General features: G+C 47.9%; 1 protein-coding gene across 23 annotated transcripts in view; it reads left to right on the forward strand.

Annotated features, from left to right (window-relative positions):
• MTCL1 (microtubule crosslinking factor 1) overlaps positions 1–27,315 on the forward strand; it is a 125,545-nt gene that overhangs the window by 73,724 nt on the left and 24,506 nt on the right. For 9 of the 23 annotated variants that reach the window (XM_028837983.2, XM_028837987.2, XM_028837984.2 and 6 more), the window contains 6 exons: positions 2,594–3,907; positions 5,002–5,157; positions 12,290–12,412; positions 15,983–16,213; positions 17,874–18,071; positions 26,641–26,808. In XM_028837983.2, coding sequence (XP_028693816.2) covers positions 2,594–3,907; positions 5,002–5,157; positions 12,290–12,412; positions 15,983–16,213; positions 17,874–18,071; positions 26,641–26,808 — 2,190 coding nt within the window. The remainder of the gene's footprint in view (positions 1–2,593; positions 3,908–5,001; positions 5,158–12,289; positions 12,413–15,982; positions 16,214–17,873; positions 18,072–26,640; positions 26,809–27,315) is intronic. The other 14 variants (XM_028837988.2, XM_077975237.1, XM_077975239.1 and 11 more) reach the window with 2 other exon arrangements.

Below are 27,315 nucleotides of genomic sequence, written 5' to 3' on the forward strand. Positions count from 1 at the left end.
TAATAAATATGTCTTGAAAGAATGAATGAACAAGGCCAGGCTCGGTGGCTCACACCTGTAATCCCACACTTTGGGAGGCTGAGGTGCTGGATCACCTGAGGTCAGGAGTTCGAGACCAGCCTGGCCAACATAGCGAAACCTCATCTCTAGTAAAAATACAAAAATTAGCTGGGCGCGGTGGCATGCTCCTGTAGTCCCAGCTACTCGGGAGCAGAGGCAGGGGGCAGGAGAATTGCTTGAACCTGGGAGGCGGCAGTTACAGTGAGCCAGGATTGTGCCATTGCACTCCAGACTGGGTGACCAGAGCAAGACTCCATCTCAAAATAAAATAATAATAATAAAAAAGAATGAATGAACAGATAAACAAGTATGCTTTTCCTCTAGTATTAGTATTAAATAACAATGTATGTCTTTTACAGTCCATGTATTCTGTGTAGGTTCTTTCAAAAAATATGTCATTACCCCAGTGGCGATGATAGCCCATTCGCCTCAGTAGTTGTGAGTAGGGCACACAGCCTTACTTCAGGTTAGTCACAGGATTGATTTTTATGTCTGCCTAACCCAAACCCAACCAAATCCTTCATGTGATAAGTTCTCAGGACTCAAAGACCATGTGACATTTATATGTTATTCTCCTAATGTGCAAAGAAGGAAAAAACTCTTTCCTGGCTCCTTTACCCAATACTAACTGTGTTTCAGACAAATAAGATAATTTCAGGGAGCTAGAGCATGGTGATTTATCATATACAAACCAGTTTATATATAAAAAATACACTTTTTAGGTTTATGATTTATCATATACAGACCATTATTTCATTTGACCCTCATCACAACCTTGCGGGTCTGTGATTAGCCCAGGCCCCTTGGACAGTAGGAGGGGCAAAGCTAGGACTCCGGGCAGTGTGTTTGACCCCAAGTCCAGCAGGCCTGGTTTTGTCCTCAGCTAAGAGATGACAATGGGCATGTCATCCTCCCGAGGACGCACAGATAGCGCCAGGGCAAGCTTTCCCTGTGGCAGTGGCTGCACACTTTATCGTAGGTGTGGGCCTGAGCCTTCCTGGTCATATCGTTTTTTCCCTTTCCACGGGGTTTGTGGTGAGCAAGGAGGGCCCAGGCAGAGTGGAAGGAGGAACGTTGGGGGGTGCCGAGGGAGGTTTTCTTTTTCTATCAAATTGTGAGTGTGCGACCAGACTGCGGCAGAGAACGAGCCATGCTCTCTGAGTGTAGAAGCTGCATTGTGAGCACACGTGACGATCTGAAGGGGTTAATTCTCCCCCGGGGGCTGACTTGTTCCAGAGAAGGGCGACAGGCCTGGAGAGCAGTTTGATGCCTTTTCCTCTACGAGGGCTGTGGGATTTGACTCCTGTAGAGCTGTTGTTGTCAGTTTCTCTGTGTGATGGGGGAAACCTTTGCTGAAGCCTTTTGGAACTTTTGATGGCCGATCAAAGAGGAGTGATTTGTGAAATCGGTTATTTTTCCCATCTGCTGGATGTGAACAGTAAAACGTTTTTGCAAAACCAAAATGGGGAGTTCATCTGGCTTCAAAACAAGGAGACCAGCCCTGCAAAGCAGAGTTGACTTTCCAGTGGATCCAAAAAGTGCCGTTCTGACCTCAGCCAAGCATTGCAGGCTGTGAACAGCAGAGTCAGCTTTGAGGATCCTCCAGAACCCTCTGGAAGGCCTATGAGGACACTTCTCAGGTTTTGATACACTTGACTATCCAACATTTAACTCCTTGCCTTGGGTCTCCGAGTTTAATTTCCTGCTGTGTCATAGCAACTAAAGGGAAAGGAACATAAGCAAAGGTTCTGCAGCTGCACTTGCATGGCGAGAGGCTGCAAGGAGCCCAGGTGGCTGGGTGTGCAGTACCCAGTGTGTACCCAGAGCTCGGTACTGACTCAGTACGCGCCTGGACTTCCAAGCACCCTCATGCTCATGCCTCATTTTTTTTGTCATATCATTCTTGTGGGGCCTTAGGGCTGGGGAGACCAGGATGGGGAGAAGCGAATTGCCCTGTCTCAGGTACCTTAGGAAACCAGGGGAAAGCTGAGCTCTTATTTGGGGTGGCCTGACTTCCCCATCCTGGTCAGACCTCATGGATTGCCAGGCACTTTGAAAGAAGGAGGTCCGCACGTTGGAGGTGGTGAGTGCAGCAGGGTGGAAGATGCCTGTCTGCCTGCACCAGGCCTTGGTGAGAGGTCCTGCTGGCTTTCACTGGTGCCGGTGAGGAACCAGGTGGGATCCACAGAGCAATGAGGTGTTGCGCATTCCCGCTGGGTTTTGCGCCTCATTTCGTTTTCCCTACTTCGCTCATAACTTGTATGATGATTTCCACGTGCACTTTTTTTTCCAAACTAATTTTTTTTGTTTCTTTTGTTTCTGTGGCAAAGCAACAAACTGTAGGCCTTTCACAGGCCCCAGGCCCACCCCTGCTTTGTCTTGGGTCTTTCTCTGTGTAACTCAACGGCACCGACGGGAAGATCGGTGTTTGATGTTTGTGTGCATTGGGGGCGAGGTGTGAGGGGAATCATGAAAAACACGAACATTTGGTATTTTCAAATAACCCTTCTCCCGGGCTGTTCTCTCCTGGCAGGATGACAGTGCCGATTTGAGGTGCCAGCTCCAGTTTGCCAAAGAGGAAGCCTTCCTGATGCGCAAAAAGATGGCCAAGCTAGGACGGGAGAAGGACGAGCTGGAGCAGGAGCTCCAGAAGTACAAGTCCCTCTATGGAGATGTGGACAGCCCCCTGCCCACGGGGGAAGCAGGCGGGCCCCCCAGCACCCGGGAGGCCGAGCTGAAGCTGCGGCTGAAGCTGGTGGAGGAGGAAGCCAACATCTTGGGCCGGAAGATCGTGGAGCTGGAGGTGGAGAACCGTGGCCTCAAGGCAGAGATGGAGGACATGCGTGGCCAGCAGGAGCGGGAGGGCCTGGGCCGGGACCACGCACCCAGCATTCCTACCTCACCCTTCGGCGACTCCCTGGAGTCCTCCACTGAGCTCCGCCGCCACCTGCAGTTCGTGGAAGAGGAAGCGGAGCTGCTCCGGAGGTCCATCTCCGAGATCGAAGACCACAACCGGCAGCTGACCCACGAGCTCAGCAAGTTTAAGTTTGAGCCTCCCCGGGAGCCGGGCTGGCTCGGGGAGGGTGCGAGTCCTGGTGCCGGGGGAGGGGCACCCCTGCAGGAGGAGCTGAAGTCAGCCAGGCTGCAGATCAGCGAGCTCAGCGGCAAGGTGCTCAAACTGCAGCACGAGAACCATGCGCTGCTGTCCAACATCCAGCGCTGCGACCTGGCAGCGCACCTGGGGCTGCGTGCCCCCAGTCCCCGGGACAGCGATGTCGAGAGCGATGCAGGCAAGAAGGAGAGTGAAGGGGAGGAGAGCCGCCTGCCCCAGCCCAAGCGGGAAGGCCCTGTTGGCGGGGAGAGTGACTCGGAGGAGATGTTCGAGAAGACGTCGGGCTTCGGGAGCGGGAAGCCATCGGAGGCCAGCGAGCCGTGCGCCACGGAGCTCCTGAAGGCCCGGGAGGACTCCGAGTGCCTAGTGACCCTAAAACACGAGGCCCAGCGGCTAGAGCGGACGGTGGAGCACCTCATCGCGGACACCGACAGCTTCCTCCGTGACGCGGGGCTGCAGGGGGGTGCACCCTCGCCGGGGCCTGGCCTCCAGGGTGAAGAGGAGCGGGGCGAGGGGGACCAGCAGGAGCCTCACCTGCTGGGGACCATCAACGCCAAGATGAAGTCTTTCAAGAAAGAGCTTCAGGCCTTCCTGGAGCAGGTGAACCGCATTGGGGATGGCCTATCCCCCTTGCCCCACCTCACAGAGTCCTCTAGCTTCCTCTCCACTGTGACTTCCGTGTCCCGGGACTCCCCCATCGGGAACCTGGGGAAGGAGCTGGGCCCAGACTTGCAGGTAAGGGGGCTCGTGGCTTCGCCTCCCTGCTCCGCCTTGCTCTTCCTCCTTCTCGCTGGCATTGCTGCACTCGGGCTCACGCTGCTCACGGCTGCTTGGTTATGATTTCAAACCTGCATTGTACTAAAGCCTCCGGGGCAACCGGATCCTCTCTCTTGGTTGGGCTCCGTTTTTTTTGTTTTTTGTTTTTTTTTTTTAAGTTTTCTTGTATTGCCTTGTTTCTTTTTCCTTTTTCCTGTCTTATTTTTAACTGCGCCACGGCTCATGGTTTAGAGGCCCTCCCAGACACGAGGCTAAGCCCAGTGGAAGCGATAGGGCTCGACGCAGGCCGGCCTTGCTCCTCTCTTGGTATCTCAACCAACCAGCCACACGCTGAAGAAGCCGTGAGGAGGCTAAGACAAACGCATGTCACAGTCAGGATAATTAGCAGACTCGCTACCAAGCACGTCCCTTCCTGGGTGTGTTTCAAGGGACACAGTGCAGTCCAAGGCCCTAGGCAGCCCAGGCCCCCATTCCCGCTGGAGGATCAGCCAAAGCGGGCGAGGAGCGCGGTGCTGAGAAGGATGGTTTTGGTGGAAAAGCGCTGCTGGCTCGTGCCGCCCTGCCGCCGCTGGGGAGGGCGCGGAGGGCCTCCGAGGACTGCTGTCCTAGCCTCGCCTGGGTGCATGGCCCAGCTGCCGCCCTGGACTGTGGCTTTGGCTGCTCGACCCACAAGTAAGGAAGGAAGAGCCTCGTTTTCCGTTTCCTTCACGGGTAGCGTGCTTGCGGTTGAGTTCCGGATTCACGCATCGCCATCGCATGTGCCCCGTAACCAGTGTTTTGCACCCCCACTTTCTCTTTTTGCTTTTCGGATGTGTCCACCCGCCCTTTTGCTCATTCTCATCTTGGGTCTGTTCTCTTCACTTTCGTCCACCGCTGTCTTTAAGCTGGTGTTTCTATTTGTGCTGTTCTTTGGTCGTTTTCTCAGTCGTCTCCCTTATCCATTTTTGTTTTCTTTATCCCCTCTCCCTGCCTCCACCTTCTTGTCCTTTGTTTTTTTTGTTTGTTTGTTTAAAATTTTAAAAAAACAAAAATCCCTCCCGTGCACCTAACAGTCCAGACTGAGAGAGCAGCTAGAGTGGCAGCTGGGGCCGGCCCGAGGGGACGAGCGGGAGAGCCTGCGCCTCCGAACTGCACGGGAGCTGCACCGCCGCGCAGACGGGGACGCCGGGAGCCATGGGCTGGGAGGCCAGACCTGCTTCAGTCTGGAGGTCAGCGTGGGCAAGCAATCCCCGCCCCCCTTCCATTTTCTGTGTGGCTGGCTGCGTGACGTTTTCTGTCCCGGACAAGGCCCTGAGGGAACATGGCAGGAGGATGTGGAACTAGGTGGAACTCACTTGGCAGCAAACCCATTGTGTGCACTGGGACAGGCAGGTGTGTGCAGGTGCATGCGGTGAACTGCTGTGCTTGTCAGACAGAGGGACAGCTCACCGCAGGCACTGTCCACCTCCTGTTTCCGCAGACCGGGAGCCCCTGGAGGCAGGCCGATTGTTGAGCGCGCAGTGGCTTCTTGTGCAGTTGCAGAGAACAGGGATGAAAACTCAGCCTGGGCTTCCCTGCTCTGGAGGAAACTCCCCTTAGGGCTCCCCTTTTTCGGTTGTTGCCTGTGTCTCGTGTGACCATCCCACGGTCTCGAGTGATACTGCCAGCCGGTTGGTAGAGTCAGGGAGGCTCACTCCTGACCTGTGGGCACCCTTAGCAGGCTCATTCACCACAGTAACCCAGTGTACACAAGGCTGCAGCCACCACAGGGACCATGGTTGGAACTGTTGTCAGAAGCCTGGGAGAGTGAAAGCTCTTAGACACAGGCCACCCAACCCGGGAGAGAAAGAGGGGGTTCCCAAGGAGCTGTTGAATGAGGAAACACCTTTAAAAGTCCAGATGCTGTGTCAGTGTAAAGTATGATTAGTAATAGAGAGAGAATGCAATGTCCTGCCATTGGGGACTTACAAGGGGGAAGTATGTCATAGCTCCCCTAGTCAGGGGCCAGTTTTCCCTTCCCACTGTAGCTCTTCCTTCTTTGCCATGGGCTGTTTCTGGAACCACAGCTCCGGCTACACAGGGCGGCCCCCTTCCCTTTGATGGTTGGTTTTACAGGAACTGCATCTCCCTTTCCAAGTGTTCTGCCCTTCAAGGTGTGTCACACATAGCTGTGTGCAGTTAGAGCCTGTGTCAGACAGCTCTCCTCCCGGATTCTTCCTAGGTCCTTATTGTGTAACCTGGAGCAGTGATAAGTGGTCACCATCGTGAATGCATAGCATAGCTTCAGAAACTGGGAGTGATTTGGGAGAGAGAAGCATACTGAGTTGAAGCAAACCAAATACTGAGGGACAATAAAGCTTCACAAGAAGTAGATTAGCAGAGTGAGCTGGTGCCACGGGGCAGCACAGGATCTCCAAACGGTGCAGCTCGGAAGGGAACAGCAGGTCTACAGATGAAGGCTCTCATTCTGCAGATGAGAAAAAGGAAGCCCGAGAAGTGAAGCGGCTTGCCAGTAAACTCCCCTCCTGGTTGGTGGCAGAACTGGGTCTAGAACAGCCTTCAGCCAGCTGCAGCCCCCACTCCCCAGCACATCCCCGGAGGGGCCTGATCTGTAGCAGTGGGAGAGCCCTGCACTGACCCCTGCGTGCGTTTCTAAAGAGTCACTCTAACAACTAATTGTACGGCCGCAGTCTTGCCATGGAATGGCACCACATCCATCTAGCTTCCTTTAATTTTGTATATTTTAACAAGAAAGCTAAAAATCTCCATAGTGAAAGGCCAGATCTAGGGAGCGTCATTTCCTAGAAGGGGAAGCAGTATGAATCAGGAGTTCTAAACAAATATCCCTCGTTCTGATGTTTTTTATTCACAAAGACATTTCACACAGGAGAGAAAACTCAATTATGCTGCAAACACATCCTATTTTATTTTATTTTATTTTATTTTATTTTATTTTATTTTATTTTATTTTTTAATAAGGCATGTTCTGGAGCCACTTGGAATCTCCACAGTGTTTCCTTTTATTAGAGGAGCTGGATGTGGATCTGTCGCAGAGCCTGGGTCGGGAGAGGCAGCCCCGTCCCTGGTGTGAATGTCACTCTGACAGCCTTGTTAGTTTGGTCTTTGAATATGACATTGTGTTAAGGAATTGTACAATGGATAATTCTGGGGAGCAGAACTCTTAAAAGCCTTTTAATGAGAACATCCCTGAATTTGCTGCCAACAATTGCTTTCCCATGAGGCTCTAATGGAAACAGTACACAAAGCCCCCGTAAGTCAGCCCAGCCGCCCAGCCGGAGACTCGTGCACACCCGGCTGGAGTAACTGAGGGAAACACAACACGGACACCTTCACGCAGACTGAGGCAGGGCTGCAGCTGCAGGTCCCGCCGGTAGCTCTCTTTGCTCCCTTCTACGTTTCCCTTGAAATAACCACCAATTTTGCCCTCAGGCCAGCCACGACTGTACCTGTGTGGATCCCCTTTAGCTCTCTGCCCGTAGTTCCTCGGGGGTGTGGGAGGGGCCCAATAGCACACCTAGTATCAGGGCATCAAAGAAGAAACTTTCCATATTTGAGCAGAAGTTTTTTTTTTTTTTTTTTTGAGACGGAGTCTTGCTCTGTCACCCAGGCTGGAGCGCAGTGGCCGGATCTCAGCTCACTGCAAGCTCCGCCTCCCGGGTTTACGCCATTCTCCTGCCTCAGCCTCCTAAGTAGCTGGGACTACAGGCGCCCGCCACCTCGCCCGGCTAGTTTTTTTTTGTATTTTTTAGTAGAGATGGGGTTTCACCGTGTTAGCCAGGATGGTCTCGATCTCCTGACCTTGTGATCCACCCGTCTCGGCCTCCCAAAGTGCTGGGATTACAGGCGTGAGCCACCGCGCCCGGCTTTGAGCAGAAGTTTTTAAAGAGGATTCATGTCTCCAGCTGCACTTACAAAACGCCTCTGTGTCTTTTGCCTTAAGGATTTTTGTATTTGGGGAAAGGGGAAAGAAGGTAAGTTATTATTTTGAAAGATGGAGGCATTTTGGCCAGACCAAAACTGTGACTGCTACTCATAGTTGTACCAGCCACAGCAGTTATAACATTAAAGAGGAGAAAGAGAAGTGCATTCTTACACATGACACATTTTAGCAGATTGCAAATCTGGGCAGTGGAGGAGCCCTGCTGCTCCAACGCCGTCATTCACTAAACCCGGGAAAGGGGCGGCTTCTCCAAGGCCAGCATTCTTACAGCCACAGCCAGAGCAAACTGAAGTCAGAACCCACGGACACCCACTAACACATCAATGCAACCACGCAAAAATGAACTGCTAAAAAAATAACAGACTTCAGGACAAGTGTTCCTGCTGCCTGCTCTTCTCAGGAGATATTAGCGAGATGCTCACACTGTGCACTGGACTCTTCCCTGACTTGGCTCCCTGGGGTTCCCATCAAACGTGAGACATTCGCATTTGTTAAGAGAGAGTGGTGTGTGGAATGGTTTGGAATGTGTGAGGCACCTTAAAAATAGTCCTGAATGAGAAGTAACCGTGCACGGACGCTGGTCGGATTTCAGATATAAAGGAGACCAGGCCTGTGACCAGAGGATTGAGTTTCTGGGTCAGAAATCTCAAAGAGCTCTTCTCCTCAGTGCCTGCTTTTATCCTTCAATCAAGGAAGCACACAAAGCACTCACGATCCCACGTGCCTCAGCTGTGAAATGCCAGCCCCAAGGAAGTTACATGGGGTTTTATGCCAAGTATTTGCACACGTGTTGGCCTCATGTACTGCTTTTGAAATAAGTGGTTGCGAAACTGGCCAGGACAAAATGGAACCCTCCAGAAAATGAAGCCGTGGTCTTGGTGATGGAATTGTCCTAATACAGGAGTAGTATTGCTAGGCACTCTAGTGACGGCCATGAAAAGCTTTGCTTTTCTGTTTGTGTTTGAGATTGTGAAGATAATCTTCGTAGGTGTGGGAAGTAACTTATAAGCCGCTTTCTCTGGAGTTGGGGAAGTTAGCCTTTGTCAATCAGTGTGGGATGCAGCTCTATTGGGGAAGACATGGGCGGGAGTTTCAGAACACTGATGTGGGGAGAATGGTTACGGTTGTCAAGACTAGTGTCTCAGCAGCCTCGGAAATAAGTGAGGGTGGTGTTGGTTTAGATGAGCTGCTTTAATAGGGAGATCAAAATGAATTTGATGTATAATCAGAATCCTAGGTAAGTGAACAAAGAACGGTTTTTTTTTAAGAATCAAATCTTTGGGGATTGGGTGGTAAAGGGAAATACTTATTTTTTTAGAAGATATTTATGTGTCATGTGAAACTTTTCTCCAGATGTATGTGGTCGTATGCAGTTGTGTGGCAGTAGAGTAATTCTAGGCTGAACCTGTTGCCATAGCATGTTTGTATGTTGTTTTTTGTAACATTGGAGTGACGCTGGCATCCCAGCTAGGAGCAGTTGTCCGTGGGAGTTTTAGTATTGCATTAGCAAAAATGGACAATAAAGGAAAATGAAACTTCTGATAGATAAGGAGAATCTAAGCGTGTCTGCTTGTGAGCAGGCAGCAGTCTACAGAGGACACTGGAGCCTTCGCAGGTGAATCCGACTTCCCCCGTGAACAGACTCGTAGGACCTCCTTTTCTGTGACTCTTCAAAGGTGTGGTTCAAACAGTCATGCAATCTATAGAAACTAAACTAATAGATCTTTGCTTTTCTTAAACAATACGCTTGATTAGGATGTCTGTTTTTACACCTCATAAAGCTTTTGGCTAGCACCTAATGCATTAAATAAGGAGGATTTTTACATTTTGAGTTTATAGAGTAATGTGTAGCTGGAAAGTAAAGCTGGCAGGAGAGCAGCCTAGGTGACCTGGAAACAGTCCTGCACGGAACACCTGAGACAGGAGGGAAGCCCCGAGGGCAGGTGTGGCCACAGTGTGAACGCTGTATCCCCCACGCTTTGGACGGTGCCTAGCACTGGAGGTGCTCAATAAATACTGAATAAAACACTGCATAAAATACGAAGTATCCTCTTAAATACATTGCTGAATTCCCAGGAAATTTAGGGGAATCTTCAAGAGTTGGAATTGATTTTAGAATTGGGACCCAGAAGGCCAGGCATGGTGGCTCACGCCTGTAATCTCAGTACTTTGGGAGGCTGAGGCGGGCGGATCACTTGAGGTCAGAAGTTCGAGACCAGCCTGACTAACATGGCGAAACCCTATCTCTACTAAAAATACAAAAATTAGCCGCGTGTGGTGGCATGCACCTGTAATCCCAGCTGCTCGGGAGGCTGAGGCAGGAGAATCGCTTGAGCCTGGGAGGTGGAGGTTGCAGTGAGCCCAGATTGCGCCACTGCACTCTAGCCTGGGCGACAGAGCGAGACCCTGTCTCAAAACAAAAACAAACAAACGATTGAGCACCAGAGCGGTCTCTGTGGCCCTTGGGTGGGTGGATTAGGGAGATTGTTGCCAGAACTGGTAACTGGGAGCCTTGGGTTTCAGCAGCTCCAAAGGAACAGAGGATGGGGCCTGACATCGCAGGGAAAGAAAGGAAATGAATGAACCAGAGAAGCATTTGCCTGCTGGCCCTGGGGCAAGGAGCGAGGAGGCAGTGCGGATACTTGTTTCCCCAGCAAGAGCTCTGCATCAGGAGTGGGAGGGTTAGAGCTGGCCTCACCCAGGGTCAGGCTTTGAATTGATGTTACCAGTTTGGTCCAGCAATCCCCAGAGAAAGGGATTTGTGTAATATTGCGAGCTCCAGCAAACAGGAAACCAGACTGGAGGCACATCCTCCACCCAGATCCATACCAGATCCATAGGTAAGTGCCCCTAGGAGGTGAAGTCACACAAGCCAGTAACGTCCAGCAGGAACACGAGTTGGCAGTCACGACAAATGGGATCCAACCCTAAGACTGCAGATAATAGAATTTTCAGATGGACGCTATCAGATAAGTGCTTTCACAGTTATTAAAGGCAACCAAACAGGACAACAATATGTCACTATCATAAAAGACCACACATATTTTTTAAGTAATAGAACTTTTAGAAATGAAAAATTAGTCATTGAGGTCAATTCAACATGTAGGGAAATGCATCTTTTCCGAGAACCCCAAACAATGCTTCGTATGTATAAAAGACTATAATAGTCTCGAACAACTAGCAAATCAAAGAAGCATTTAATGCTCTCAGAAGTTCTTGAGTTTTCTGAAAATAGGATGTTTAAATCTCTAGTTTTCAAAATTTTATGCCAAACTCGGTGAATCCCCAGTGTCTGATTTTCTGTCTCTGTTCTTCTTTCCTTAATACCCCTTTCTCATATCCCCAGTGCTAAGAAAAGTGCTCTTCTCTTTTATTTTTTGCATTTTCTGTTCTTAGGGTGTGATCTTCACTCTTGACTACCCAGGTACCAGCAGATTAGGAGGAGCAAACAGTATCCTCAGGGAGAAGTAGTAGATGAGTTAAAGGGACTCAGAGTGAACCAGTGAAACAGCACATATTTTATTGCAACAATCTACTCGAATTCCCAGTTTTATAAATCACCTGTCTTCAAGTAGCATAATCCAGTGGGTAAACTGTCATGCTTAAATTTTGATGATGCCTGAGATTTTTAGCATAACAGTGTTTCCATCTCTAAACACATTTTATTTCAAAAGTAGTGACACTGACTCCTCTATCATGGCATTAGAACATAAAAGGTAGACTTTACCAGTAAGTCATGATACGGATTCCACCACCTGTCTTTAAATGTAGTAAGTACATCTTTGTGCGATTCTCCTTAGGCAACATGTGCGATTGGGAGGCCTGAAGCCGTGCATCTCTGCTCATTGATGAACCCCCACCCTATTGCCCTGAGCATCGGGGTCAGATCACCTCGATAAAGACACCCTCGGCTGAGCAGGAAAAACTCTAATAAGAAAGCATATGAAAAAATTAATTATGCAACTCAGAAAGACCCCATGACTTGGGGAGGGAATCCAAGAGGCTGATGTGTAATAGGTGGTCATGCTTGCCTCGGTCATAGTCAGCTCTGACCATCCCAGCGTCCAGAAGCCACTGTGGGAGCAAGGTCACCTCTGGTGTACTTTGGCCTTCTTCTCTCAGTCTGGTTTGTGGTTATGGTGGCGGGTGACGCTGCCCACTCCCCTCCTGGGTAAGAGATGCAGGGCAGGTGGAGCTGTCCCGCCCCAGGTAACTCAGGGAGCGGTGGGGTCTAGCGAGAAACCCCAGGGGAGCTGCCACAGTCACTCCACTGCTGCAGCGCCCACACATGCTGTGTCGCTCCGTGTGTGTCCCTGGCTTGTGCAGATGTCTGTCCTGCGTCATCACCTCAGGCAGAGTTCTCATTTCCACTAAACCCCTTCCTTTATCCCACCGATCAGCTCAGGGGCCCCTCTGTTTTACCTGAGCAGAGTGTATCCATAGAGGAGCTACAGGGTCAGCTCGTGCAGGCGGCCAGACTGCATCAAGAGGAGACAGAGACATTTACAAACAAGATCCATAAGGTAAATATTTAACACGGATTTTTCAGCACAACCGCTTCGTGAACTGCACAGCCCCAAAGGAGAAATGCCACGATGCATTTTCAAAGAAGGCTGTCTGTTGCGTACAGGCTGCTAGACTCCCGGGCACCTATGGGAAGGTCACCCAGTAGAGCTGTCCCCTCAGATGCCCCTAAAGATAACTCTACCTTTCTGCTCTAGCACATGCTTTTCGGCATCTACACTGTGGTCACAGCAAGGTCTTCCTCATACCTAATCTAAACTGTCCTGCAGCAGTACCAGCCTAACATCAAGTAAGAGCCTAAATGCAACTGGACAGAAAAGTGTGTCTGTCACCTCTGCTAATGTTGGGTGAATTTTCTGATAGAAAAATCAGCAACCTCACCCTAAGCCATTGCCTTCAGAAAACTGCCGCAACTTGAGCTGTGGCCTGATTAACCTCTGTTACTCTCGCTAATTACCTTTTATCTGCAAATCCTTCCCCAGAGTTCCCAGTAGAAGGGATTCGCAGATGTGGGCACTCATCGCCCTGGACATCCATGAGAACGGCCCAATCCCTGCCACCCCAAACCTAATTAAGTGGTGGACAGATATCTAGGTTCAGAATTGCTGCAGCTGCTCTTCCCCTGTGTATTTGTTCTTGAAAGATAGTTGTGTCTTTAAAACCAAACAAAGCAAAGCAGTTGATCTTGAATAGAGCACCTTGGTGTTTTAAAATAAATATCCTATGCAAATAAAGTCCTGGTGTATCTAAGAACTTACTTTGGCAAGGAATGTGTGCTACACATAAGCCCCCATGTTGACTGAGGCCATGTGATTTAAGTGGGTCACAAACTGATTAAAGGAGTGAGTGCCTTCTCTGTACCTTGCAGCTTAGGGAAGGCAGGGCCGAATGCCAAGATCTAAATACTTTCTGCCAACTTCTACCACTACATGCATGACTCAATTTTTAAGTGTTTCATTTAGGGGTCAAATTGCACATCTTATTATCAGAGGAAAATAATTCCATGTTACTTGAAAGATAGACTCCTAAGTAATTAAACAAAAAAAGTTTTGCATGGCACCAAAAATTGTTTGAAAAGTGAGTTTATCACTGAAGATGCTGCTAGCACAATGTCCGGGGCCCACGTGTTTCTAGTATGTGGGTTGATGATGGAGGAGTATTGCGGAAGAGCCTTCGAATGGTAGGAGATGTCCTTCAGGCTTGTTCAGAAGGGAAGGGAAAGTGTCCCCCAAGGTGCCCAGAGGGCAGAGGACTGAGCTCTGAGACTTGGGGAGTTCACGGAGTCGTGGAACAGAAGGAGCTGGAAAGGGCAGTGGAGACGTGAGGGAGAGAAAAGAAGGCTCTCCAGGAGGGCCTGGGCGCAGTGCTGGAGGCGGGTCCGAGTGTCTCAGCGCCTCTCCACAGGCAGGCCCAAGGCCTCTCCACAGCCGGGCCTGGCGCCTCTCCACAGCCGGGCCGGGCACCTCTCCACAGCCGGGCCCGGGGCCTCTCCACAGCCGGGCCCGGCGCCTCTCCACAGCCAGGCCGGGCACCTCTCCACAGCCGGGCCCGGGGCCTCTCCACAGCCGGGCCCGGCACCTCTCCAGAGCCAGGCGGGGAAGGGGCTCACATTATCTTCACATGGCCCCTGAGGCCAGTGAAGCCTGCCTAGCAGGAGTCAGTTGGCTAAGACTTGTAAAAGAAAATAAAACTACAGGACTTTCTAAATGGATTATGTCAAGGGCAAAGTTAAGTCCTGGAGACTGAGTCATGAACATGTTTGCAGTTTTGTTTCTTAGATTATAGATGAACTCTCTTCCTCATTGTTCTTGTTCTGTGAATGACCAAGAGACCAGAGACCAGACCGCCCTTCTTTTTAATTACTGATCTTTGTTACAGATTAACTGCCTCTTCTATTGTCATGTACCTAACTCAAACCAGATGGTGCAAAAGATCCCATGACTGTTACATCTTCAGTGTGAAATGTTAAATACACTTCCCCCACCCAAAAAAATACCACGTTGACTTACCAGTAGGAAATTGCAGATGCTGGGTGTCTGGTGCACTAGGCTGCCCTTGGGTCCACAGGGGAGAACAGTGGTGGAATGCTGAGGGTTGCTGAGATGGTGAATAAAATCACCTATTTTCTGTTATTTCGGCCAAAACTATAATAAAGGTCAGGTATTAGGAGAACAGCCACCAGGTCGTTGTCTAGACCTGTGGACCTTTGCAGAGCTGCCTCTGACTCTTCACTGGCCTTCAGCGCATTGGCCTCCGGCAGCTGTGGTTCTATTCCCATGGCCTCTGAGAATTAATCTAGTACTTTAAAGAGAAAAATAAATCCCTTCCTTGGTTTTTGGCATAAGAAGGAGTGTTAAGAGAGGACAGCTGATAACCTTCAGGCTGGCATTCGAACCTTTTATTGGTCTATAGAACACAAAGCTTTGATCCCATAGTATCACTTTAGCTACTGTAAATATTATTTATAGATACTATTCTTGTGCCCTTATGTGCAAAGCGGTATTTTATTCACTCTTTTGCTTTTCATTGTTGATACACAATTATCGTTTGTTGCTTAGAAGAGTGTCTATACCAGGGGTGTTTAAAAAACGGGAATTTAATATGGAGATGCAAGATACTTTTTCAGTGACACTTTTCTTTTCCTAAGAGATATGCACATCTCGGCCGGGCGCGGTGGCTCAAGCCTGTAATCCCAGCACTTTGGGAGGCCGAGGCGGGTGGATCACGAGGTCAGGAGATCGAGACTATCCTGGCTAACATGGTGAAACCCCGTCTCTACTAAAAATACAAAAAACTAGCCGGGCGTGGTGGCGGGCGCCTGTAGTCTCAGCTACTTGGGAGGCTGAGGCGGGAGAATGGCGTGAACCCGGGAGGCGGAGCTTGCAGTGAGCCGAGATCACGCCACTGCACTCCAGCCTGGGAGACACAGGGAGACTCCGTCTCAAAAAAAAAAAAAAAAAAAAAAAAGAGATATGCACATCTAATAGGAACGTCAAGTCTTTAAGCATGGAAATAGGCTCTCAGACCCACTTTTCTGTTTCCCCGCTGTTGTATGCAGTCGAGGCCTGTGTACTTGGAAGAATTCCTTCCACCCAGCCTGCTGTGCTCTCCACCAGCTGGGGTTCTCTTCTGTCAGGGCTGTGGGGAGTCAGGGGGCTCAGGAAGTAGAGGGGAAGGATTTCCACTTCTTTTCTTCTTTACGATTTAATGTACGTTTGAGTGCCCAGCCCATGTACAGAGGGGAAACGGAATCTGCTTACATGGGATTTAAGTCAGTGGTAAGCCGCACTTCCGAGACATATAAAACACCATGAGAGACTTGGCAATGAAAAATTGTCACAATACCTTATTTTGAAATAGCACTTGTTTCTGAATCACAAGATTCATGGGGTTTTGTCAACAGGAAACGTCTGAAGCCCTTAATCAAACTAAACTTCTGGGGGCTCCTGTGTTTCATATCTTATATGCAGCATGACAGAGACTGAGTGGCAGTTTGCAGGGACTCTTGGTTTGGTTTGGGTGGCGGATTGGATTAGCCGCTTGTCACACTGTCTCTTGTTCCGTTCAAGATGGAGGAGGAGCACCTCTATGCCTTGAGGTGGAAAGAACTGGAAATGCACAGCCTGGCTTTGCAAAACAGCCTCCATGAGCGAACCTGGAGTGATGAGAAGAATCTGATGCAGCAGGAGCTCCGGTCCTTGAAGCAGAACATTTTCCTCTTCTACGTCAAACTCAGGTGGCTGCTGAAACACTGGCGGCAAGGGAAGCAGATGGAGGAGGAAGGAGAGGAGTTCACTGAGGTAACTCCACTGTCGAGTTCCTTTTATTTGCATCTGTTTTGTTCTTGACCCCAGACACTGCTATCTCCCCACGCACCCTACACACAGTCATGTTCTATTATTTTATTTCTCAATATTTGATTAACATCTAATATTGCTACAAAAAACATTTAGAGCAATTCATACAGATGCTTAGATAAGAGAAAATTGAACACAGGTGACTGAAACATCCATCATTTTCCTATACACAAGCAAATATAACAGAAGTAACATTACAGTAGCAAGAACAGGTATGCAGTGCTAGGCATAAACTTACTGAGAATAGTGCAGGAACGACATGAAGAAAACCACAGACTTCCCTATGAAACCTGCGTGATGTTCGTGAGTGAGGGACTGGCAGAGGCAGGTGCTGTTGGTTGCCTGCTCAATATCTACTCTCTCTTTTTTTACTTGTACATATTCATGGGATACAATTGCAGTTTTGCCACATGGATATTTTGCGTTGTGGTGAAGTCATTATTATTTTAAATTGTTTTGTCAATTTTGATCCAAGAAATGGAAATGCAGCAGCTTGTCCAGTTATATATGAAACTAAGAATTCCGTGCTATGCTCTGACCTAGTTTTAAGAGTGCCCTGGTCCATAACTCCACGCTGTAGCAAAGTTTCGCTCCTGTCTCCTTTGCTGCTCGTTTATAAATTCATTGATGTTATCACCCTGAGGTCCTGCACCATCTCATTCAACCTGGCTGGTTTGTAAAAGCTAGTTTCTAAAACTTTTGCTCTTCTTTCTATTTGAGTTTTGTTCCTAGATGTGAAAAGCCGTCCTGCCCACACAGTTTTAAAAGGATCTTTTCTAAGCTTCAGATGACTCACTTTGCCACCTCTGGAATTTGTATATGTTCTTCCTGTTATGCCTCAATTCCTAGGTTTATAATAGAAACAGAACAGAGATCTTTGCCTTCTGATTGCTTTTGTATTGATTACGTCAGAGTGACTGATTGCACTGCGGGCTCCTTCCTGGCCTTGCTTCCTGGTGCACCCGGGGCGGGAGCCACTGGTGTTCTGTGTATTCTGTACATCCACGACCCTGGCTTCTTGGCCAGCTACTGCAAGGCATTGTGAATAGATGGTTTCTTTTTAGCTCCCGAAGACCTTTTGTCTGGTTTTCATTCTAGGGAACAGTGTATGTAATTCTAAGTTCTCATCCTAGGAATGGGAAAATACAGTGCTTCTCTTTCCTCAGGGTGAAGAAAGTCTCAAAAACTAACTCCGCTAGCTTCCAACTATCCGTGACATAGAAAACCATTATTAAGCAAAGCCTAGAAATCGTTTTAAAGTTTCCTGTTGATTAGTACTCTGGAGTTCCTCCTCCTTTAACTTACAAAACCATAGCTATTAGTAATACTAATTTAAAAAACAGTAGAATTAAAATTTCTCCTTAATGTCTTCTAATGTCTTCTCTTAATGTCTTCTAATAAGTTGAGCACCCACCCTGTGCTATTTAAATGCAGAAAGTGCCTATGAGTGAAATGGCCAAAATGAGCATTTTAGGGGTAAGGACTGAGAAGTATAGGCACTGATAATCCATAACATGGATCATTATCCTCAAACAGTGAAAATCAGGCTCTACAGCAAAAGGATTTGGCTGAAACTGTGATCGTCACCTCCTGCCTGTTTCAGGGTGAGCATCCAGAGACCCTCTCCGGGCTCGGGGAGCTTGGAGTCCAGGGGAGTCACCAGGCGGATGGCCCAGACCACGACGACAGTGACCGAGGCTGTGGCTTTCCAGTCGGGGAGCACTCCCCACACTCCCGGGTGCAGATAGGAGACCACAGCTTACGGCTGCAGACCACGGACAGGGGACAGTCCCACAAGCAGGTGGGTGCCTCAACCCGAGCCCGTCACCCTGCCCACACCAGGGAGAGGAGACTCCTAAGCCACATTTGTGTCATTTTGTTTCCAATGTTGGTGTTCAGGTAGCAGAAAATTCCACTGCCTGACTGCGGTCACCTGTTGTCATTTGTGATGCTGGGTTTTTCCTAGAAATCACCTCATCAAGCCTTTCATCTCACGGTCAGCCCACCCTTTCATTTGAGTTACCCATGTAAATACGGACTGTTGTAAGGCCAGATCCGCGGTGCTGTCCCTGCTGGGGCCAGTGAATTTACCTCAGAGAGTGCCATTGGCAGCATCATTCATTTGGCAGCATAACATATAAGGAGCAAAGGACAAGCTAAAAAAAAATCCCCCAACGTGGAAGAAATATTTCAAGTTCTCTTTGGCCCACTTGAAACATAATGCTCCCAGATAAAAGTATTTGATGACACCTTGAAAAAAATTAAAGTATGTAGAATGAGAGGTGAGACTTCAGTGTTATTAAGTAGCTGTTATTGTTGCCAAACACCATAGAAATAGACTCTACTTAATAAACCAAAAGATACTACTGATAACATCCAAACTGCCTGCATTTTTATACCAAAATGTGAGTGACGGAGGATTTGGAGTAAGGAGCTCCTGAGTAGGACCCTGTGTTAACGCTCTGTCGCTCCCAGGCTTCTGAGTCCCCTCTAACCCAGCTTTATTATGTATTAATGATAATAAAGCTTCTCAGGAGGCTCCTGGGGTACAGCTGGACGCCCCTGCCCTAGGAGGCCTGCGTTCTGGGCTGAGGGCGCAGGGCCAGGTGGCCGCGGGGGGCGGCAGTCATATGGGCGCGGCTCTAGCCTCTCAGCTGTAGACACTCTGGGGCACTCCCTCTGCACTGGACGCCACAACTGCTGCTCCTCCCTGGCCCGGGCTCCCGGGGCCCAGAGCCGCTGCTTCTAATGGGAGCGGGCTGTCGCCAGAGCGCTGGCTCGGATCCAGATGACAGGCGGCGACCTTCTGAGTGTAGGCTGAGGGGAATTTGGGTTCCCCCTGCTCCCTCTCTATACAATCAGATTTTCATACCTAAACAGCTGTTTCCTATGTACACCCGTCCCCCCTTCATTCTCCCTGAATAACGTGACTTAAGAAGGAGATGATACTTTCAAAGGAACTTTTATTCACAGCCATCAGAAAGTATGCCGTTATGCCATTGTTCGTGGGAGAATTTAGGTCATGGAATGAGTTTTCCAGCAATAATCTAGTTAGAAATGAAAATGCTACTTTGCAAATAATGCTTTAAAATCTACTAATTTTACTTTTTTGAAAGAAATGTTGTCATTCAATCTCATAAAGCATGTGTGCTTGCCTCCCATAATATTGCCACTGATGGCCACTGTTCCCACCTCACCGCAAACCTGCTGCATCTAAGACAACGTGTTTCCCACGCACTCACGCAGATGCTCTGGACAAGGAGACACCTCGCACATCTGGTTTTCTAAACAACAGTCATGGAAAATGTTACTCTCAGGGTGGAAAATAATGTGAAGTCACTCAGCTGGAACCTTACATTCGGCATATTTTAATGTCGTTTCCCTTTGCTTCCTGCTTCTTCCAACACTAGTTTTTAGCGAGAGATGGACCCGTGAGCTTCCACTGCGGGCCGCGTGTTATAGAAGCACGTGGATAGGTGGCCGGGTGGGGTCCAGACACTGAGACCCAGGTCTGCCGAGTGGGCCAGTGTCCACAGTAGTGAGTAAGGAGCTCACTACTGCGTGCACAACACTCCACCTGTCCAAGGACGGAAGATGGACGAGCTCTACTGTAACGACAGCTGGTTCTCTGGGAGGGAACATTCCCAGTTAGAGGATTTGCCTCTCTGTGACTGGCATGAGTATTAGCCAGGCAGCTGGGATGCAAGAGCCAGGGCACGTGTCTCGCAGAGCTGCACAGAGCCGGGCCGTTCCAGAAACGCCGAGCACCTCGCAAGGCGATTAGTAGCATGGGAAACCTAGCCAAGCCGTTTTCCCAAGGACAAGTTCTCAGTCACAGTGTTCCTCAGGCCTTGGTCTTTGCTTTGTGACATATGGAACATTCTCACAATTGAACTCAAGTAGATGGCAACATTTATCATGTCCGCAGAGGTTTAAAAAACAACTGCATACACTGATCAACCTTGGGATGGCTCATAACAAATCATCAGGTTGGCAGACATTTGGCTCTGCAGACACTCCCTGTTTCCCAGTGTTCAGCTACATGAGTTCATGGTCATGACCTGGTAGCTCTAGAGCCACAGTGAATGCTTTTCAGAGGGAATCGTCTAGTTCTCCTTGAGCTCCAAGACTCTTGCCACTGCGTTAAGCATTTGGGGCCAGCATTCCTAAGGCTGTTTATGCATTTCATACTGATTCGTAATTCCTGGAATCCAGCTTCTTCACACAAGGTGATGAATGGTGTGGGAATGATGGCCCTGGGGCGCCAGCAGCTCCTTTTCCCTACTTGGGTTAACTGATTTAAAAAGAAGTTACTTTCTCATTCAGGGATGTGACCTAATTCTCTTTATCATTTAATAAAACAACTAAGTAAAAAAAAAAAAAGTATGAAGAACCTAATATAAAATTCATAGCAAGAGCTGAAGGAATTGTATTTCATATTTCAGTCTTCACCTGCTACAGGTCACTAAAGAGCCTCACCCAGTCCAGCCTCAGAAGTGAGTAGACTCCACTTCCCTGGACCTCTGCTCTTTGTCGGGGCTCCTGTGCTGCATTAGGGCCTCCAGGGGCTGCCTGAAAAGTCAGCCTTTCTCCTGCAGACAGAAAGCCCTTGGCTCCCTGGGCCTCCGGGGCTGTGGCTCTCCCAGGCCCCAGGAGTCTTCCTTTCTGGCCATGCAGGCTGCCCACCTTTGCTTGCCCAAGTTGCAAAAACTGCACGCTTGCCAGAGGAGGCCTCACATCAGAACTGTGATCTGCCTGACTTTTTTTTTTTTTTATAAGAAAGTTCTCTTGAGCCTAGATGGTGTTTACATTTCAATTTTGTACGTCATACTGTGGTTCATTCTTCAGTTTATCCTGCAACTGGGAGGCCTCCCCTATAAGGCATGCTTCTCTTTCTGTAAAAGGAACCAGACCAGAGCTTGGGATCGTGAAGTGTTTTATCTTTGCCATGTACTTGTGGTGGCAGTTGTTCTGTCACTCCGAAAGTAGCCCCTGCATGAGGTAAAAATTCACATGCACAGATGGGTCCTTGGTGGAAGGACTCTCCCCGCCCCGTCCTACCTCCCAGAGTCAACCATGGCCAGCAGTTTGCCACAGGCCTTCCAAAGTGCCTAACTCAACCTGGGACCTCACAAATAAGTTTCTTCCCTAGTGGCCACCTGATTTTCATCAGACTTGCCCTGGTTTCCTAAGCCTTTGGGTTGAAAACTGTGTTTACAGCTTATAAAATATGTGCCTCATCTATTCTTTCCCGGATCCACATTCGTTCTTGGGAAGCTCTCGGTGACATCTGTAGAGACCGCAGCCCAGAACCCTCCTGGACGGGATCGCCGGGCAGACTCTTGGCCAGAGGGCAGAGGACTTCCGTGTCTAAATGACTCTAATTCCCATGATATTAATCGATTATATTTTCAGGGTCTGTCTTCAGTGGCCCATTCTCTGTAGGGGATAATGGTTTTTAGAAAAGAACTTTTCTGGATGTAACAGTGAAGGTTACGTTGAGGAGAACAACAAATGGCTCATTTATAAAAATGTTGCCGGCTGTGTGAACGTATCAATTCTAGCTAATCTCACAGTAAAGAATTTCTCCAGGGACTCCTGCTGGTGGAGGAGTTGTCTGTGTTGAATGCTAAGTGAGGTCTCTAAAAGGAGCTATGCGTGCCTTGTGGGGGTCTGAGCAGCTACTGCATCATTCCGGAATTCCCCTGCCTCTGTCAAGGAGCCTAAATAAACGTGGATGCTGTCATCTCTATTTTGTGACTGTTGTTTTGTGGGTTAACCCATAGCAGCAGGTCAGTATGTGTGTTCCAGCTTCAGATTAAGCTTATAATCTGTTATAAAGTTAGTGGCTCTGATGCAAGCAAAGTAGTTGGTGGTGGTTTAGCTCTTTTGTAGAGCTGTGATTTCACCTGATGAAATCCTAGAAATCTTAGGCAAGAACAATTTTGAAAAATAGCCAGCATTGCATCACACATACCTTGATACGTTACCTTATCTACAAACTTCCATTTCACTTTCTATTAGTAATACTTATTAATAGACTTGGATATTAGACTTGGATAGATAGACTTGGATAGCAGTCTGATGGACCAAAGACCAATTCTGAACCTGTTAAAAAGTTTGACGTATTACAGCACATTGTAAGTCTCACTCAAGAGAGCTGAGCTAGGTGAGGCTGGAATGCCCGTAGGTGGACGAGAGGGAAATAGTTGGAAGCTTTTTATCCTGCTGCTTTGCTAGAAAATCAGCCAGCTGATCTCTGAATGAAAAGCCCAATTTTTGAGTTGAAACTGACCTACACTCAACACATGTACAAGCTAAAAGGTTGCATCCTAGACCCCGGCACAAAAGGTTCAGAAAGTCCCACGTCCAAGAAGACTTACATCATAAAGACGTCTTAATGGACCTGAGTCTTCATTTGATTCTTGACTTGATTTGGGTCATCTTTTTACCCAAAAGGTAGCCCAGCAAGGGGTGCCACCAGGGGAAAAAAAATAAGAGAAGTTAACTTTTAGGTATTCTCTCAGAATGACTCACTATCATTAATTTCCCTTGATATGGGAAATGGAATTAGCTTCATGGGGATTAGATGGCTTCTGCAAGGTGAAGTTAAAAAAAAAGAAGAAGAAGAAGAAGAAAAAGGCTTGGCAGGGTATAATGTCAGAATTCGAATATTCCTGGCTCCGTTTGTTGGCCTTGGAAGGGGACGACCTGGACTGCAGTCCAGGATCTCACTTCCTTGACAGTAGAACCTTGGCCCTCAGCCACTCCAAGCCGTAGTTCCTCCTCTGTAAAATGGGGAACATAGCGTATGCACTCAAAATTGATGTGACATATAAATAAGGTCATGTTGGCGGTAATTTAGTACACTCCCTGGCCATAGGAAACACCTATAATATTAGTAATTATCGTTACTTTTTTTTTTCATGTGTGTGAAAGTCATCAGAAAAATCATGGCCATCTACAGCTCATTCTGGGTCTTCAGAAATGTTGACATGGACGTCTACTTATGCCGTTGTGTGCTAATGGTAGGAGCTGGCCTGGCTTCCTGCTGTGCCACATGCTGCTCTTGGGGAATGATGATAACAGGTACCAACAGCATTGAGCTGGGCTCTTTTGCTCCCTTTGGCCACCTTCACCCCAAAGCAATTCTGGAGCTCATTCTACGTTGATTAATATTATCCTGGTTTAATAGAGCACTGTTTTGATTACTCTGATGCAAATGTGCATAAATCATTAAGGCTTAAATTTTATTGAATTCAGTATCTGTTAAAGCCAAAAAGTACTTGCTACCAGAGAAACCAGGTTTCCAATCTGCAAGAGGACTGTACAGTTCTGATTCTAATGTCGTGTGGTGTATGGGCCAAGAACAGCATAGTCTGATACCATATGTAACTTGGCATTCATAGGAAACTATTGATTACATATAACAATGTATTATATGGTTTTCTGCTTTCTTTTCAGTGAAAATTAAATGACTTCTCCAAAAACTGGATCAAAATTATTACCATTATTTTCTGCTTGAAATACTCTTGACTCAAAAAGCAGTGATTTTTAATTTAAAATCCAAAGATGAAACTCCCAAACAAATCTACCACAAAATATATGTGATTATTCAGCAAACAAATTCTATATGAAGATGTATATTTCTGAAAAGATTGTTGTGACACGTCTTATCACTCAACTGTACTTAGATAAGTTTTAGATTTTTTTTTTTTGAAACAGGGTTTTGCTCTGTCACCCACACTGGAGGGCAGTGGTGTGATCGTATCTCACTGTAACCTTGAACTCCTGGGCTCAAGCCATCCTCCCATCTCAGCCTCCTGAGTAGTTGGGACTACAGGCAAGAGCCATGACACCTGGCTAATTTTTAGGTACTTTTTGACGTGGAGTTTTAAAAACTGTTCTGTGTTTGTCACAGCTTCACATATTTGACGAGCATGTCTTTGAGTATAGTGCTAATTTATTTCTATTCAGTTGGTTGGTAAGAATATATAAGACTCATAGATAGTTCCCTAGCTTCTGAGTTCTTCAAATGTTAACTGAACTGTACTCTTAATGCCTTTTGTCCCGGAGTTATTAAAGTAAAAATGGTTCCCTGTGAGAAAAAGAGCAATAAATATGAACAAACAGGCCTTTCTACTCCATCAAAAGTCCATTGTAGCTGGGCACAGTGGCTCATGCCTACAATTCCAACATTTTCTGAGGCTGAGACCAGAGTTTGAGACTAGCCTGGGCAACATGATGAAACCTTGTTTCTACAAAAAATACAAAAATTAGCTGGGTGTGGTGGCACACGCCTATAGTCCCAGCTACTTGGGAGGCTGAGGTGGGAGGACTGCTTGAGCCCAGGAGGTTGAGGCTGCAGTGAGCCGTGATCCACTGCATTCTAGGCTGGGAGACAGAGCAAGACTTTGTCTCAAAGAAAAAAAAAAAAAAAAGTCTACTCGATTAAATACTGGCGACAACTATGGAGATCCCTATAATAAATCTGCTCATATTAAAGAATTTCTCTTTTTAATACAACTTTATTTTTGAATATATAAATTATATAAAATATATAATTATAAATGTATATAATATATATTTTAATATATATATAATTTTAGGTTCGGGGGTACATGTGCAGGTTTATTATATGGGTATATTGCATGATGCTGAGGTGTGGGCTTCTAATGACCCCGTCACCTAAGTAGTGAACGTAGTACCCGATAGGTAGTGTTTCAACCCTTGCCCCTCTCCTTGCATCCCCTTTTGGAATCCCCAGTGTCTGTTGTTCCCCTCTCTGTCCGAGTATACCCTGTGTTTGGCTCCCACATATAAGTGAGAACATGCGGTATTTGGTTTTCTGTTCCCGCGTTAACTTGCTTAGGATAATGGCCTCCAGCTGCATCCGTGTTGCTACAAAAGCCATGATTTCATTCTTTTTTGTGGCTGTACAATTTTATATAAATACAAACATCCATCCAAGGTATCTTAAATTCCTCCCATATATGTTTAACCATTTTTGTGTATGTTTAGTGGATCAACTAGATGGATTTAGAAGCATGACTGCGGAGTGAAGGCCGGTGTGTGCGCAGAACCTGAAGGAGGGGTCCCCAGTGTGCTTGCCGAACCAGGGAGGAGAGGTTTATCAAGTTTGGGGGATGAGGAATTCTCAGAGGGTGGGGCTCTGTTTTTCCATACTAGAGCTTGTCTGTATCCAATGGGACTTAAGAGGGCTTTTATAACTCCTGCTTCATAAATGCACCAAAAAAAATGCCCTGAGACCGCCCAGAGAGCTTGTGATGTGCTTTCAGTGCTGATTGGAAGAGATGGGCTCACGAGGCTTTTATTGTCAAGGTACCATAATTGATTCCGCATGTTTCATTCATTTGGCCAAACCTTTCTGATATAATGCCCTTGCTGAAATGTACTAAGATAGAAATCATGGCTTTGAAATTTGACTTCAAAAGGCTGGGCAGGTTTTAGAACATATAAACCATTTTAAGTTAGATATAAGCACATTAGTAATAAAAATGCACTCTTCATTTACCAGACACATTTGCATGCTTAACATGAGCCAAGGATTGTGCCAAATACTGGAAATGTGAGGGTGGGTCTGGCTTGTCCCTTTCTGAGAGGCAGAAAAGTGGGGGCTAGTAGTTCCATCTCAAGGAACCACAATAAAGCCTTCATGAACAGGTTGCGCATTTCACCTTTGGCTTTAATTATCAAGCATCAAAATGTTTAATAATTAAACCCACCCACCAACAGTGGCCATGCGTGTCATATCTGTGTCCTTTTAGTAACCACAAGTCAGATTCTGATCTGACTTGTGCATAGGAGTCCTTGGCCTTTGTTAATTTTCCTCTAGTACAACATCTGGCACTAGAATGGCAGCATATATATGAGTGGGTGTATCGGTCTTGTCATATCTGCACCCCCATGGTAGTCTTGTCAGCCCAACTCAGTGTTCTGGACATCTGAAGTCACACAGTGACTGGCAGCCCTGGCTTCGCGGTTCCCTGTGGCCTCCTAGAGTTTCCTTGCTCCTGCTCCTCAGGGCCCAGAGCACCTCTGTGGCAGGTTCCCACAGCGCCAGCCCAGGTTCCAGCCTCTGAACACAGCTGCCAGGTCACCAGGGCAGCCTTCCTTCTACCTTCCTGCCGATCAAACAGGTCCTCGGTCTCAGGCCCAGGAGACCGATGGCCAGCAACAGGGACCCCTTGCTCCCTGGCAAACTGCAGACTCCCTACCCGCCCTGCACCCACTGCCAACAGCACCTGGGAGACAACCCCCACCCTACCGTGATGGCCAGATCCTCTCCTCTTCTGACCTAAAAAGTACGCTTGCAGGAGGTGGTGGAGCCTGACTCAGTGTTCCCACAGGTGGTGGAAAACCAGCAGCTGTTCAGCGCCTTCAAGACCTTGCTGGAGGACTTCCGTGCGGAGCTGCGGGAGGACGAGCGTGCCCGACTGCGGCTGCAGCAGCAGTATGCCAGCGACAAGGCGGCCTGGGACGTGGAGTGGGCCGTGCTCAAGTGCCGTCTGGAACAGGTACCACCCTCCCAGGTCTCTCTTGATCCTGACTATGTGTCTCTGCTGTCCAGGATATGTGGAGGGGAGTGGGCACAGAGAGATTCAGAACCATGGGCTTCTTGTCCAGGAAAAAAGAGAGGAGTGACTGTGTCTCTTCTTAAAGTGCAGAGGCCTCATTTTCCCTGATGTCCCCTCTCCCACGTATGCAGTACGGCCTCCACCAAGCAGCATTTTCAGAGCAGCATGTATTCTCCCATTCTGCATTAAACAAGCGTGTATTTAGCTCCATCAGAGGATGGCCAAGCTGAAGCTGTCATCACACTGAGCTGACATCGCTCTAGACAGGAGCAAAGCAAAAGCAGATTGTGGTTTAGTTGTCTTTGAAAAAGGTAAATGCATGCTTTCGTTGAGATTTTTCAAAATATCAGAAAGAACTTCGAGACCTCCCACTGCATGCCCAAGAATTCTAATCAATTTCAGTCTCCTTATTTATACCAAAGGAAACTGAGGCCCAGAAGAAACAGC

This window comes from Macaca mulatta, chromosome 18 (genome assembly GCF_049350105.2).
Source record: "Macaca mulatta isolate MMU2019108-1 chromosome 18, T2T-MMU8v2.0, whole genome shotgun sequence".
In the NCBI taxonomy this organism is placed as follows: Eukaryota; Metazoa; Chordata; class Mammalia; order Primates; family Cercopithecidae; genus Macaca; species Macaca mulatta.